Consider the following 12742-nt stretch of genomic DNA (forward strand, 5'->3'; position numbering starts at 1 on the left):
CTTCCTCAGTATGGCTAAAATAGAAATGTTTCCATGATTTCACATTTTTAACTCATTCCATATTGTCTTTTCAGGAGGTGGGATAGAGGAGAGAAGAAACTCCAGAACTCAAAATTTAAAAAGAAACAAATGTTAAAAATAACTATTAAATATGTTTTAAAAAACAAAAGTACAAAAATACTCTTTTTAAAAAGAAGGGCTACGTGGCTTGCCCCAAGAATTGGAAATGGACTCAGGAATCCATTCTGAGACAACGTTCCCAATTGCCAAGGTGGCCCTTCTCTCTGACTGAATTCCTCAAGCTGGCCTTGCTTCCAGCCAGCTTACTGAAATAGAAGGTTGGAGTACCTTGATTTGCAATGTCAAGATTGACTTAGCTCCCTGAGTTACTGGACCAAGTGTGGATTCTGGTTCATCTGCAGTTTTTCTCCAGCCTGACCTTGGAAAGTAGTCAACACTCTCTTGATAAGTAGGTATATTGACCCAAACAATCAGAGGACCTTAATGCCAGTACTTCTGTCCCGGTCTGCCTTCCTAATCTCTGCCTGTATTCCAAATTCTTGTCTGGTCTGCTGATGTCTTGCATCTTTTGGTTTATAGCTCTAAACTCTTCTGCAGGGAATTCAAGGTTAAACTGCTTCCAGTTTATCCAGGCTTATCAATCAAGCAATTACTAAGCAATCACTAAGTGCCAGCTATGTGCCAGGCACTGCGTCAAAGTGCTGGTCATACAAAAATAGATGCAACAGTCCCTGCCCTTAAGAAAGATACATTTTATTGGCAATTCCAGGAATCCTTTTGAATTCTCCAGGAGGATTTTTGTCTATCTTTGTTCATTTTGGTTTCTCTTGATTAAAATTATTTCTTTTGCTTCTGAATCCTGAGAAATCAGAGTCCTCTGAGTTCCACCTATCTATCAAAGCCCAACTCAGCTCCTCTGGTACAGCAAAAAGAGAACTTGGACTTGGAATTACAGCACCAGTTTAAAGCTCAACTCTGTTACTCATTGCTTAAATGTATTTCCAGGCAAATTACTTTACTTCTATAGGCCTCAGTATTCTTATTTATAAAATAAAGGAATATAGTAACACATATGGTGAGCTGGAACTAGCTCATATGGGCTTGAGAGAGCTGGTTGTTAAATTCTCAGTGTGAGCATTTACACTTTGTAAATCAACAATGCTACAAATGAAAGTTTGATTTATTGCTCTGCAAATTGTTCAGACTCAAGAAAGTAAAGGAAAAATTTTTAATAATACAGATTAAACTTAAAAGTGTGTCATGCACATATTTTCCCACCCCCACCCCTCAATGAACTAGTGATTAAACATTTCCAGCGTACCCCTGTAATCTGTTTTCTGTGATGGAACTTTATAGCAGTCTGGTAAAGCCTATAGGCCCTTCCCTTCTTAGGATAATGTTTTACATGTATGAAATAAAATATATAGAATTACAAAACAGACTTATTCTGCCTATTCAAATGCAATTATCAAAATAATTTTAAAAAAGAAGTTCACCAATCCCAGGTTAAGAATACCTGAACTGGAAGATCTCTCCTTTCCAGGTCTAAATGCTCTTCGTGATTTAATTAATTTCTTTCTCCTTTGAATTTAAAATTTGAACCAAACAATTTATCTTCTTGATTTCATGGTGTTAGTATTATCTCCCTACTCCTAAGCTCTTTGAGGGCAGGGACCATGTCTCCTTCTTTGTATTTTCATGCATTTAGCACAGAATCAAGTACAAAATGAGTATTCATTTGATGAAATGTTTATTCATTGAGGCTGATCAGCTGCCTTCACTGATCAATCAGTGAAGTCAATCAGCAAAGGAGTCCTGACTGAGAAAAGCACTATAAGTTTGGGGTTAGGGGAGGAATATGACCAAGAGGAAGAGCAAGGCAACCAGCCAACTCTGTGGGTACCCATGGGAAGGCTAGAGACAGTCCCTCCTCCTTGCCTGTTCCAGACCAAACTAACCACTTGGCATAGGAAGTTCAGCTCTACTGGAAGCATCCTTAAAGCCTCTTTGTGCTGGAGGCTCCATCAGCCCCAGTTTGGCCCCTGTCTGTGCTGACTGCACTAGGCACAGTGCTGATTTTCTATGCAGGAACAGAATGCCTTCCATACTGCTTGCTTAAAAAGTGACTTGGCTGGCAGACCAGGAGGGACCCGCTTTCCTCTTCAGCCCTTCCACCCACAAGATGGCATACAACAGAGTAGATGTCTTAGGTTCCCTGGCAGAAAGGTGATGGCAAAGCTTGTGGCCTGACCACGGACTAAGAGCTAAGGATTCTGGGTTCCATTAACCACTAAAAAGAACATTCAACATCAGGAATGAAATCTTCAGTTCAAATCTTCTTCTCATTTTAGCTATATGTTCTTAGGCCATTTTTCTATCCCAAGAATCTCAGTTTTCTTAGATGTTAAATGGTAGGAAAAAAGTTCATATGATTTTCTTCACAGGATGAGGAAAACACTCTGCAACCCTTAAAATGGTATACTAACTTATTATCATGTAAAATTGCCCACTGGCTCCCTCAGAATCAGCCCTAGGAAGAAATGGGTTATGTCAACAGGGTGAGAGGCATCTTTCTGCTCACTGTGGAAATCCCAGTTCCCTGGAATATCTGTCTTACCCTGGAGGGAGAGAAAATGTTTTCTACAGAGGAAGCAAAAACAGGGAGAGTCACATAAGTGATAGTCTGAGAATTTAAACTCAGTTTCCATTTTTGAACCAGTATTCTAGTGCTACAATATACTGCCTCTCTCTTCTCCCTATACCCTACAACTGAGTCTCTTATTAATTCCTGGCTTATTTCCATGGAAACTACTACTATCACAATTATTATTAATCAATTCTTGCAGGATGGAGAAAAGTTTTAAATCTGATTTGTTGGCTGGAACCAGCCCCTTCTCATCCAACAGGAGAGATTCCCCTTGGAGATACCCATTAATCAAGGCCAGGATATTCCTTCTGCCTGGAGAGAGATAATTGATAGAATATGTGTGGAACTGACAGCAGATGCCAGTGACAAGATTCTTGTTTTTCATTAAGCAATTTTTGAGCAATGGACCCAGTTAGACAGATTCAGCCTCCTGATTCCCAGTTCAAGTCAGCATCTGGCCTTGGCAGCACTGGTTTGCCTTGCCAAAGATCAATGTAGAGTATAAAGAACTGTCAGTGTGGATCATGGAATTTGAAAGGGTGGACTCTCCCTTGATCAGCATCATCTCCAAGACCACCACAGTTACAGCATGTTTGACAGTTTATAAAGCACTTTCCTTTGAGTAATTCCATGAGTTAGGTAGGAAGCTACCACACCAATCTAGACAAGTGATAATAATGCCTCAAACTAGGATATTGGTGACAGAAATGAAAGACAGGGGTCAAAGATTTAGAGGAAAAACTGAAGAGATTGATTAATGATGGGGCTCAGGAGAAAGGGAAGACTCAAAGATGATTATGGAATGACCCCCAGATCTATATTTTCACTTCCACATTCTCCTCTGATTTCTAGTCCCACATCTCCAACCGCCTACTGGACATCTTCCTCCGAATGTCCTTCTAGCCCTTCAAATTCAACAAGTTCAAAACAAAACCTATCTTCTTTCCCCCTAAATCTGCACCTCTGTATGGGAAGATAGTCATATTCATATACTATAGGTGGAACCATAAATTGGTTCAAACAGTATGAAAAACAATTTAGAGTTTTGCTTAAAAAGCATTATTATTTCTGGTTAACAGAGAACTGGAAACAAAGTAGCTAGCCATTGTTTGGGATAGGGCCACACAAACTTCACAGTGCATGAATGTTACAGGACATTCAGATGCCATAAGAAAAAATAAACATGAAGGAGACAGTGAAGCAAAGGAAAGAGGAAACAAAGTAGCAGAAACAGGGAAATAATATATAAAATGATTACAATGGAAATGGAAAGAAAAACAAATCGAACACTTTATAATTAGTAATAGCTAAGCTTTGCCTCAGGAGAATTGAAAAAAATGTATCACCTTCTTTGAAGAGGAAAAGAATCACATATACTGTCAAACTTAATTGGTTTTACTGAACTGTATTCTTTCCTTTTTAAATTTTTGCTTCAAGGGATAGCTTGCTAGGGAGCAAAGGGAAGTGCCAATGAAACAAAAATGAAAAGAATGTAGTGTTAAAATGAAATATATTAATAAAAATAAAAATTATATATATATGTATATATACACATATACATACAAACATACATACACAAATGGGTGTGTATATGCACACACATTAACACACACTAAATCTGCATTTTCATCCAACTTCCCTGTTTCTACTGAGAATGACAGAAGATGCTTCTCTAATGAATTGTGTAAGTCTCCACTTTCCCCTATTCTATTTTCCAAATTCATTTCAAATCTTCAGTGTTTTCATTTTCCCTTCAGTTCCAAATATTCTCATTGTAAAAACTGGGAAGCTGAGGAAAAGGGAAATAAAGTGAATGGCCTAAGATTACACAAGTGGCGACCATTAGAGAATGTGGGAAATGAATTCAGGCCCTCTGACTAGAGTTAGGGTTCCCAAATGGGTTCTTGTGCAGACATTTCTCTTGAGATAGTACTTACTGGGGGCCCGGGGTCTCCAGGATCTCCAACTCCACCTGCTGTCCCAGGATGACCCTAAAAAGAGAGAGGCAAAGGAGGGGGAATAATTGTGATGAGCTTATAGGAATAAAATTTCTTACTTCAAGCCCTGCCTTCCACTAACCTAACTAACCATAGATAAATTAATATTAAGGTCAAGTCCTTGGGAATCTTACACTCTTTCCTTTTGGAAAGAATGATGGGAGGAACCTGAAGCATCCAAGTGAAGTATGAGGAGAAGAAATCAAAGAAGAGGAGATGAGAGGAAAGGGGATCCCAGAGTCAATCGATTAAACAACAAGCATTTATTAAGCATCTATTTTGTGTAAATTCCAGATTGGAGCTTAGGGGAAGAGACAAAAACAAAAATGAAACAGTCTGACCTCAAGAAACTTACATTCTATTGGTTGACATAACATGCATATATATGTAAATAAATATTTATAAAATCAATATGAGATAAATTAGGAAGGTGAGAGCATTACCAGCTGAGAAAGAGCAGAAAAAAGGATCATGCAGAGATCTGAAGGAAACAAGGAGTCAAAAGTGAGGTGAGATGGAATATAAACATGGTAGACCATCATGGAATATTGTGTGAAAACCAAGAGGAAGGCCAGCTTTTCTGGAAGTGAGAAGGTAGGAATGAGAATTATAGGTAATAAATTTGGAAAAGTAAGTCAGGACCAGATAGTGAAGGGCTTTAAAAACTAAAAGTGACAACAGAAGCCTTTGGAGTTCATAGAGTAGGATAGTGACACGGTGATACCTCACTTTAGGAAAAGAAAGAGTGGGGGAGAGTGAGAGAATGCAGACTTACTCCTTACCATCGACCCCTTGGCTCCAGGAGCACCTGGTGGTCCCATAGCACCTCGGCCACCCTTCAGCAAAAGAGAAACATCAATGAATGCTTAGAAATCAATTGATCAATAAGAATTTATTAAGCACCTCTTATGTACTGGGCATCATGCTACAAAACAAAAGTGAAACAGTCTTTCTCCTCAAGGAGCTATCATTCCATTGGGAGGAGACCACTTGTACATATATAGCTATGCACAAATGAGGCACAAAGTAAAATGCAAGGTGGTTTTGAGGGGGGGATAGCAGGTTGGGGATTAGAAAAAAAATAGAATATTACTTGAGCTGAATCTTAAAGAACAGAAATATTCTCAGAGTTTAAATCCCACCTCAAATCATTACAAACTGTGTGATGCTGGGCAAGTCACTTAACTTGAGCTTTGGTTTCCTCATCTGTAAAATGGGGATAATAATAGTACCTACCTCACAGAGTAGGTAAGAAAGCCAAGTGTAATAAATACTTTGCAAATTTTAAAGTGCTCTATGAATGTTAGTTATTATTATTATTATCATTAGAATATAGAGGAAAGATTTTAATGAGAATTTCCAAAGCTGTGAATGTCTGAATACTGGGTTTTAATTGCTCCTATCTTTTCAGACATAGCCATGTTTGGCATCAGCCATCAGTCACAGATGTATCTATTCCAGGTTGAGATGTGGGTTTGGGATGAGATTGGTGGGATAACATTCCCACTGATGTGATAGAACAATCTTCTTCCTTGCCCATCACCACCATTAACATTGCAAGGTCAACTTTCTCTTTTTCTTGCACAGCAAAATACTCAATCCTAATTTATCTACACAACTTTTGATGTCTTCCTTCCCCTTATCATTTAACATGCTTGCATAATGATTTCGTCCAACATCCTTCACAATCTAAACCCAACTACATGTACCCTTTGCTCCAATCAGCAGGAATAAGCTGTGGTCTAAAGGACTGGCTTTGATATATATATATATATATATATATTCCAAAGGCCTGGCTTTATAAGGTATTGGCTGGGGGCACTCAGGGTTAGTAATTTCACCCTATCTGTGGAAGGGAGATGATAAGACTTGCACTATAAATAACACAAGGTTGTTGTGAAGATCAAGTGAAATGATATGAATACATCCAGCCTTCAGTTCTCCTCATTATTACTATTCACTTTTTCCTGAAAATGCTCTCATACCTTGCTCATGCTATTCCTCCTTATATTTCTACTCATCCTTCAGATACTACCTCTTTTTTGAGTCTTCCTTGATTACTTCTGCAAGACATGATCTTTCCCTCCACAAAATTCTCAAATCACTACTTGTACCCTCACTGCAATCTATCTTCTATTGTTATGTGTATAGTCTTAGACTATAAGATCTTAGAGATGATGGCCTTATTTATTCCCCTAGCACCCCCAAAGCTTAGCCTGGTAACTGTCCTTTGGAGACTTTGGAATGCTTGCTGAATGCCATGCAAACCTAGGACCAGAATCTCTGAGTGGCTCTCTGAAGTCACCTCACAGACACAAGTTGGGGATTTTCCTTCAGCAGAGATGGTTTTCATTAAGGAACTGCTAATTATATTGTTCCTTTTGATTCCTATTCGGTACCATTTGGTTCTGGTTTAAGTTTGGCTTGGGCTGGGTTGGATCTGCAAAGGCAGATGTGTCAACAGAAGGCATTTCCTTCCCTTCCCGCCTTTCCTATCTCTCACTCCTCCCCTAACACACTCCACTCTTGCCCCAGTTCCCCCGGTTGCTTAAGCAAGAGCTGTATTCTGAGGAGTTGATCGATCAGCTGTTACACTAAACACTTATTTTGGACTGAACCTTGTGCAGGGAAGAATGCTGGTGTATAAGGGATGGACTCTCACCACAAGGAACATCTCAGACTGATCTTGTTTTCAGTAAGCCTATCACAATCTAAGCCTGCACTCTGGGCCCAGGATTTGTTTCTGGCTCTAGTTAGGTCTCTGGATGGCCATTTCTGGTGTTAGTATCTCAAAGTATCCCTGCCCCACAGAGAAGCATCCTGAATCCAGAGAGATCACAGAGCTACTCAAGAGCCAAGATCTGTGCCAAGTGGATCATATTCCAGCTGCTGTGACCTCTGGAGAACTAGGTTGTGTCTATACTGGCAATAGCCCTTATCTGTGTTGAGTTAGAAGTGTGGGATTGATAATCTGTAATATCATTTAACCTCTGTTTGCCTTAATTTCATCTAAAAAAAGAGAATAATAATAGCAACTTCCTCCCAAGGTTATTGGGAGGCTCTAATGAGATAATAATTGTAAAGTGTTTAGTGTTAAGTACTATGTAAATGTTAACTATTATTATTAATAATACACTATATTCCCAAATAGATTTCTGGGATTAGGAAATAGAAATGGGCCTCTCTTCCAGCCTTTTACTCAATAAGGTGTTTTCACATGGAAAGCAAATCCACTCAAGACATATGGCTCACATCCTAAATCCATCATTTAATACATCACACAGGCAAATGGATGGATGCATCTAAGCAGTACCAGCTGAGACCCATATGGCTGTACCACTCTGATGATGGCCCTTAGAAATCAGAGTGGGCAGGTAAGACAAGTGAGCAGAGCCCTGACACGTGGAGGGCAAGCCAGGTGGTCCTGAAAGAAGTAATAGTTAAGCACCAAAGGCAATGGAAGCTAGCAAATGAATGCAAGGCAGCCATGAAGAACACCAGACAATGGTCCTTTGACAGCTCATTCCCTAGCCCCCAAATGCCAAGATACAACTTCTGCCAACAGAGCTTGTTCAGGTCCTTGGACGAGGAACAACGGAGCTAAGAGTAAACTGAGACAGGGTTTTAAATTCCTAAAAACAGCAGCTTCCATCACCTTCTCCCTCCTCCCAATGTGCTGGGCTTCTTTATTTATTTTTAAAAATACAACCTACCTTCTCTCCAATGATTCCTGGCTCTCCGACCAGACCGATAAATCCCATCAGGCCCTATGAGAAACATTTGTTTTTAAAGTAGGAAAAAAAGTGAATTTGGAGATATATTAGGCTGTTTTAAAATGATGCTTTTTTTTCCCTTTTCCCTGAGTTGAATTTTTCAAGTGTCTCTAGTTTACTGAATGGTAATTATTGATGGACAGCGGGACAATTTGTCCCACTCTAGCCTCCTTCATTCCAGCTGGTTCAATTTTTTGAGCCAACTGGAGGATTGAGTGCCAGGATTTCTGTGAGCTGCACACCCTCTGCCTACCCCAGGAATGGGTCCAGGAGTGTGACCAGAAGATTGCAATCCTCTAATAAAGAGGTGTCAAACATAGCAACTTGAGGGACCCAACACTGAGTGCTGCCCAAACGAGACAAAAAGAATGCAATTGGGACATATTTCACAATAAACAAAAATACAATAGAACATAGATGATGTTAATATATAATTTTCTAAGAGATCCTTATATAAGGTTTGACGGCTGCCTTTTTTATTTGAGTTTGATACCACTGCTCTAATATGCTCTAATATAACTCATAAAAGGGGAAAAGATAGCATGGAAGAGATGAGAAAAAATTGTCCCTTAGGACGTTTTCATCTTACGTATCTCCTTGTTGCTACTAAATAAGAAACCAAGAACTTCAGGCTTGGATGAAGACACTGAATGTACATGACCCAAACCAAGGAAGTTGATCAAAATCTGGAAATCTAAGAACTTTGGCCATTTTTATAAATCTTTCTTCTCCTTATTAAAAGGAAACACACAATAATTGTTGATATTCTTTTAAGTTTTAACTGCTGTGTTGTAAGAATGCCTCCCTGGCAGCTTTTGGGGCATTGGTTTATTTTCTGTTTGGGTAGGAATTCAAAGTTTACCCCTATTTTATTGGGGGAGGAAGAAAAATGGGGACCAACAGCTTGTGGTCCAGAGAGTGTGAGGAACTTGAAAAACTCATAGAGCCAGCCAGCACTAGAAGCTAGGCTATCTGATTCCCTTTCTAGATTACCCTGCTTTCTCTTTTGAAGGAGAAAATAAGATGAGATTTGATGGAATTTTGCAAAAAAAAAAAAAAAAAAAAAAAAAAAAAGGCTTTAGGACCAATTGGGGGGAGGAGGAGGAAGTCAATTCAATTTTTAGTTGATTACTTCTTTGGCAGAATAGGTTTTTTAAAACATGCTAAGAAAAAGGAAACATGCTAAGAGTCACCTCTTAATCTACCAAGGTTTGGCAAGTGCTGAATGATAATAATTTGTGCCCATTTGGAAAAAAGTCACCTACCTCAATACAGTGTACTATTGTATGGATTTCAACAGATTAATTAGAGGAACATTAAGTAATTGACCATTGGATAAACTCTTAGGGAGATTTTAAAAGGGCATAATATTGCTGCAAGTATAGAAAGAACATTCAACATTAAGTGGATATTTATAAAACACAGAATATTGGGTACCTGTGGGGGTTGGGAGAGTGAGAAACAAAGTTTTGAAAAGAATTTCTCTCTCTCTAACTTTTCTTTCTTAGAAGTACAAACTCTTTCACATCAAATTAATTTAATTTAACACAACATGCATTTATCAAATGCCCATCACATGCAAATGCAGTGCTAGCCCTAATTTATTCACTGAATTAGATGGCACTTGATCTAACAGCATGGGATGAATTAGCAACCTCATCTTCAATGTTGGCTTATCCCAGACCAGGCCACACTTATTTTTTCTCTATCGAGAAAAGAGAATTTCTAAAACTGTTCCCTGCTTTAGAAAGTCTGAGACAACTCAAACATCCTCTTCTACCTATTGCCATTTTCAAGAAAGCCAGTCATTCCCCCTCAATGCCAAGAAATAGAAGAACAATGCTGCTTTGGAGGAACCAACATAAAATCTGTCATGGTTAGATTTTATTTAGGAGGATTGACATCAGGGGATGTCAATAAGTGCAATAAATGCAGCTAAGTGGCAGAATGGGTAGAGCACCAGGTTTGGGGTCAATAAAACCTGAATTCAAATCCAGCCTCAGACACTTACTATATGTATAATCCTAGATTAGTCACTAAGCTGTTTGCTTCAGTTTCCCCATCTGTAAAATGAGCTGGAAAAGAAAATGGCAAACCACTCCAGTATCTTTGCCAAGAAAACTCAAGTGGGGTCATGAATAGCAATAATAATTGGCACACTATTCACTTATGCCAGAAACAAAAGCAGGAGGTCATAGAAGAAAGAAAAGGACCCATAAGCACACACACAAATATTTATAGCAGCTTTTTGTAGTGGCAAAGAACTGGTAACTAAGATGGCATTCCAGCAAGAGAGGAATGGCTGAACAAATTATGTTTAAGAATTTAATGGAGTACTCTAAGATAAGAAGAAAAGACAGTTTTAGGGAAACATGGAAAGACTTGCTATGAACTGATGCAAAGTAAAGTGGACAGAACCTGTAGAGTAATTTCTACAATAACAACAAAATAATAAAAACAAACACTTGTTTAAAAAAAAACTTAAGAATTCCAATTGACACAATGGTCTTTCTTTTGAAAGTCTGATTTGTGGGGATATTCTAAGACACAGAATAGGCATGTTTGCAAGAAAAAGATACATGGTTCTATAACTTGAGACATTATAGAAAAAGAGACTATATTGTTGCTTCTGAAAGAATATTTTTCCTTTTCTTCTCTGAGGGAAAAAAAATCTTCTCTGATCCTGAAAAGATCTGGATATTCTGTCTGAACTGATGAGACTTTCCCTAAAGATAGTTGTTTCCTATTCTTATTCCCTATCACACATTTTGGAAACAAATTTTCTGACTGTCCCTCTCTCCTTACCTCTGCCAACGATTCCTTGGGACTTACTGGCAAAAGGGTTAACCATAAAAAGGATCCTCCCTTCAAAAGCGGACAGACGGTCACTCTGCATCCCCAGAATGCCAAAGGAAGCACATCAAGGAAGCTCTGTATTAAGGCCACTCCCTGCCAGGTTGGCGGGGGGAAAAGCAGAAATTTCATAGCTACTTTATATTTATGGGTTACTGGGTATTGGATCGCAGACAGGTCATAAACCTCTGACAAGAATTCAAACAGTATCCTAATGAATAGCATTCATACAGCCAGGGCCTCCTGGGGCCAGCCCAATGGCACACATGTTGCTAAACACACCATTCCAGAAAACACCTGGAAGGACTAGAAGGGCTAAGGCAGAACTCTCCCAGCCAAGGCTGCCATGATTATGGATTCTCCATCTTCTTTCTAAGAACCTGCTTTCAATAAACCTATCATCTTTTTCTGCTTAGGGTGCAAGCAGGAACGCAAGTAATTCCATTCTGGGTCCCAAATCTTTTGACATTGATAATAATTAATCATTAATGATAACTTTCTAAGACTGTAAGGTGAAAAGAAGGTGCAGATCTACATTTGGTAGAGAAAGTTCCATACCTGAAAGTTCCTACACTGTGTAGATCACAAGTTTAGTCCAAAAAAAATTAGCTTACATTAATAGAGATCTTTAAGGCTTGCCAAACATCACATGCATAATCTCATTAGTCCTGCCAGGCAAGTGCTATGGGTACTGTTATTCTCACTTTAGAGATGAAGAAACTAAGTCTGGGGAATAAAAAGTAGTTTGCTCAAGGTCTCATAAGTAGTAAATGACAGAGCTGGGACCTGAATTTAAATAATCTGACTCCTAATCCAGCCCTCTTTCTGTCTATTATATCAAGCTATCTCTATGCTACATGTCTGCAGATGATCATGGAGGAAGGAGCTAATAACTTGGATACTTCCTTGTGCCAGCAGATGTGCCATATTCCCTCCAGAAACCTACAGTAAGTACTCCAAAGTATAGGGAAGCCCTCAGTTCACTGCCTGCAGGACACAATAAAATGGCTTTTTATAAATCTTGGCTTTAAGTACTGGGAAGGTGGAAGACAGAGGGAAAAATTTGACCCGAAAGTCAGGGAGCCTGAGTTTGGATCTTAAATCTGTTACTTATCAATAAAAATAATAACTAATAATAACTCATTTAGACATAGTACTGAAAAGCTGACAAAGTACTTTCCTCAGCACTTTCCTGTAAAATGGATAGTGCAGCCTCACTTTACGGGAGAAGAAGCCATGGCTGAGAGCAAGTCAGACAGCTAGGAAATGGTCAAAACCAAGAACTGACCAGTGGTCTCCTGACTCCATGTCCTATGTCCATGTCATATAACTGTGGGCAGATCACAACCTCTCAGGATCTCAGTGTTCTCATTGGTAAAAAAGGGAGTTAGACTATGGTCTGTCTCTCAGTTCCCATCTAACTTAGAATGGGTAATTTTCAGTCTGGAGGC

The 12742-nt window shown here is 39.0% G+C and overlaps 1 protein-coding gene across 3 annotated transcripts in view; it reads right to left on the bottom strand.

The window, feature by feature from the left end:
- Nucleotides 1-12742, bottom strand: part of COL27A1 (collagen type XXVII alpha 1 chain) — a 234859-nt gene that overhangs the window by 82297 nt on the left and 139820 nt on the right. For all 3 annotated transcript variants that reach the window (XM_074293625.1, XM_074293624.1, XM_074293623.1), the window contains exons 25-27: nt 8379-8432; nt 5448-5501; nt 4606-4659 (exon numbers count right to left, since the gene is read on the bottom strand). In XM_074293625.1, coding sequence (XP_074149726.1) covers nt 4606-4659; nt 5448-5501; nt 8379-8432 — 162 coding nt within the window. The remainder of the gene's footprint in view (nt 1-4605; nt 4660-5447; nt 5502-8378; nt 8433-12742) is intronic.

Source organism: Sminthopsis crassicaudata, chromosome 2 (genome assembly GCF_048593235.1).
Source record: "Sminthopsis crassicaudata isolate SCR6 chromosome 2, ASM4859323v1, whole genome shotgun sequence".
NCBI classification, from domain to species: Eukaryota; Metazoa; Chordata; class Mammalia; order Dasyuromorphia; family Dasyuridae; genus Sminthopsis; species Sminthopsis crassicaudata.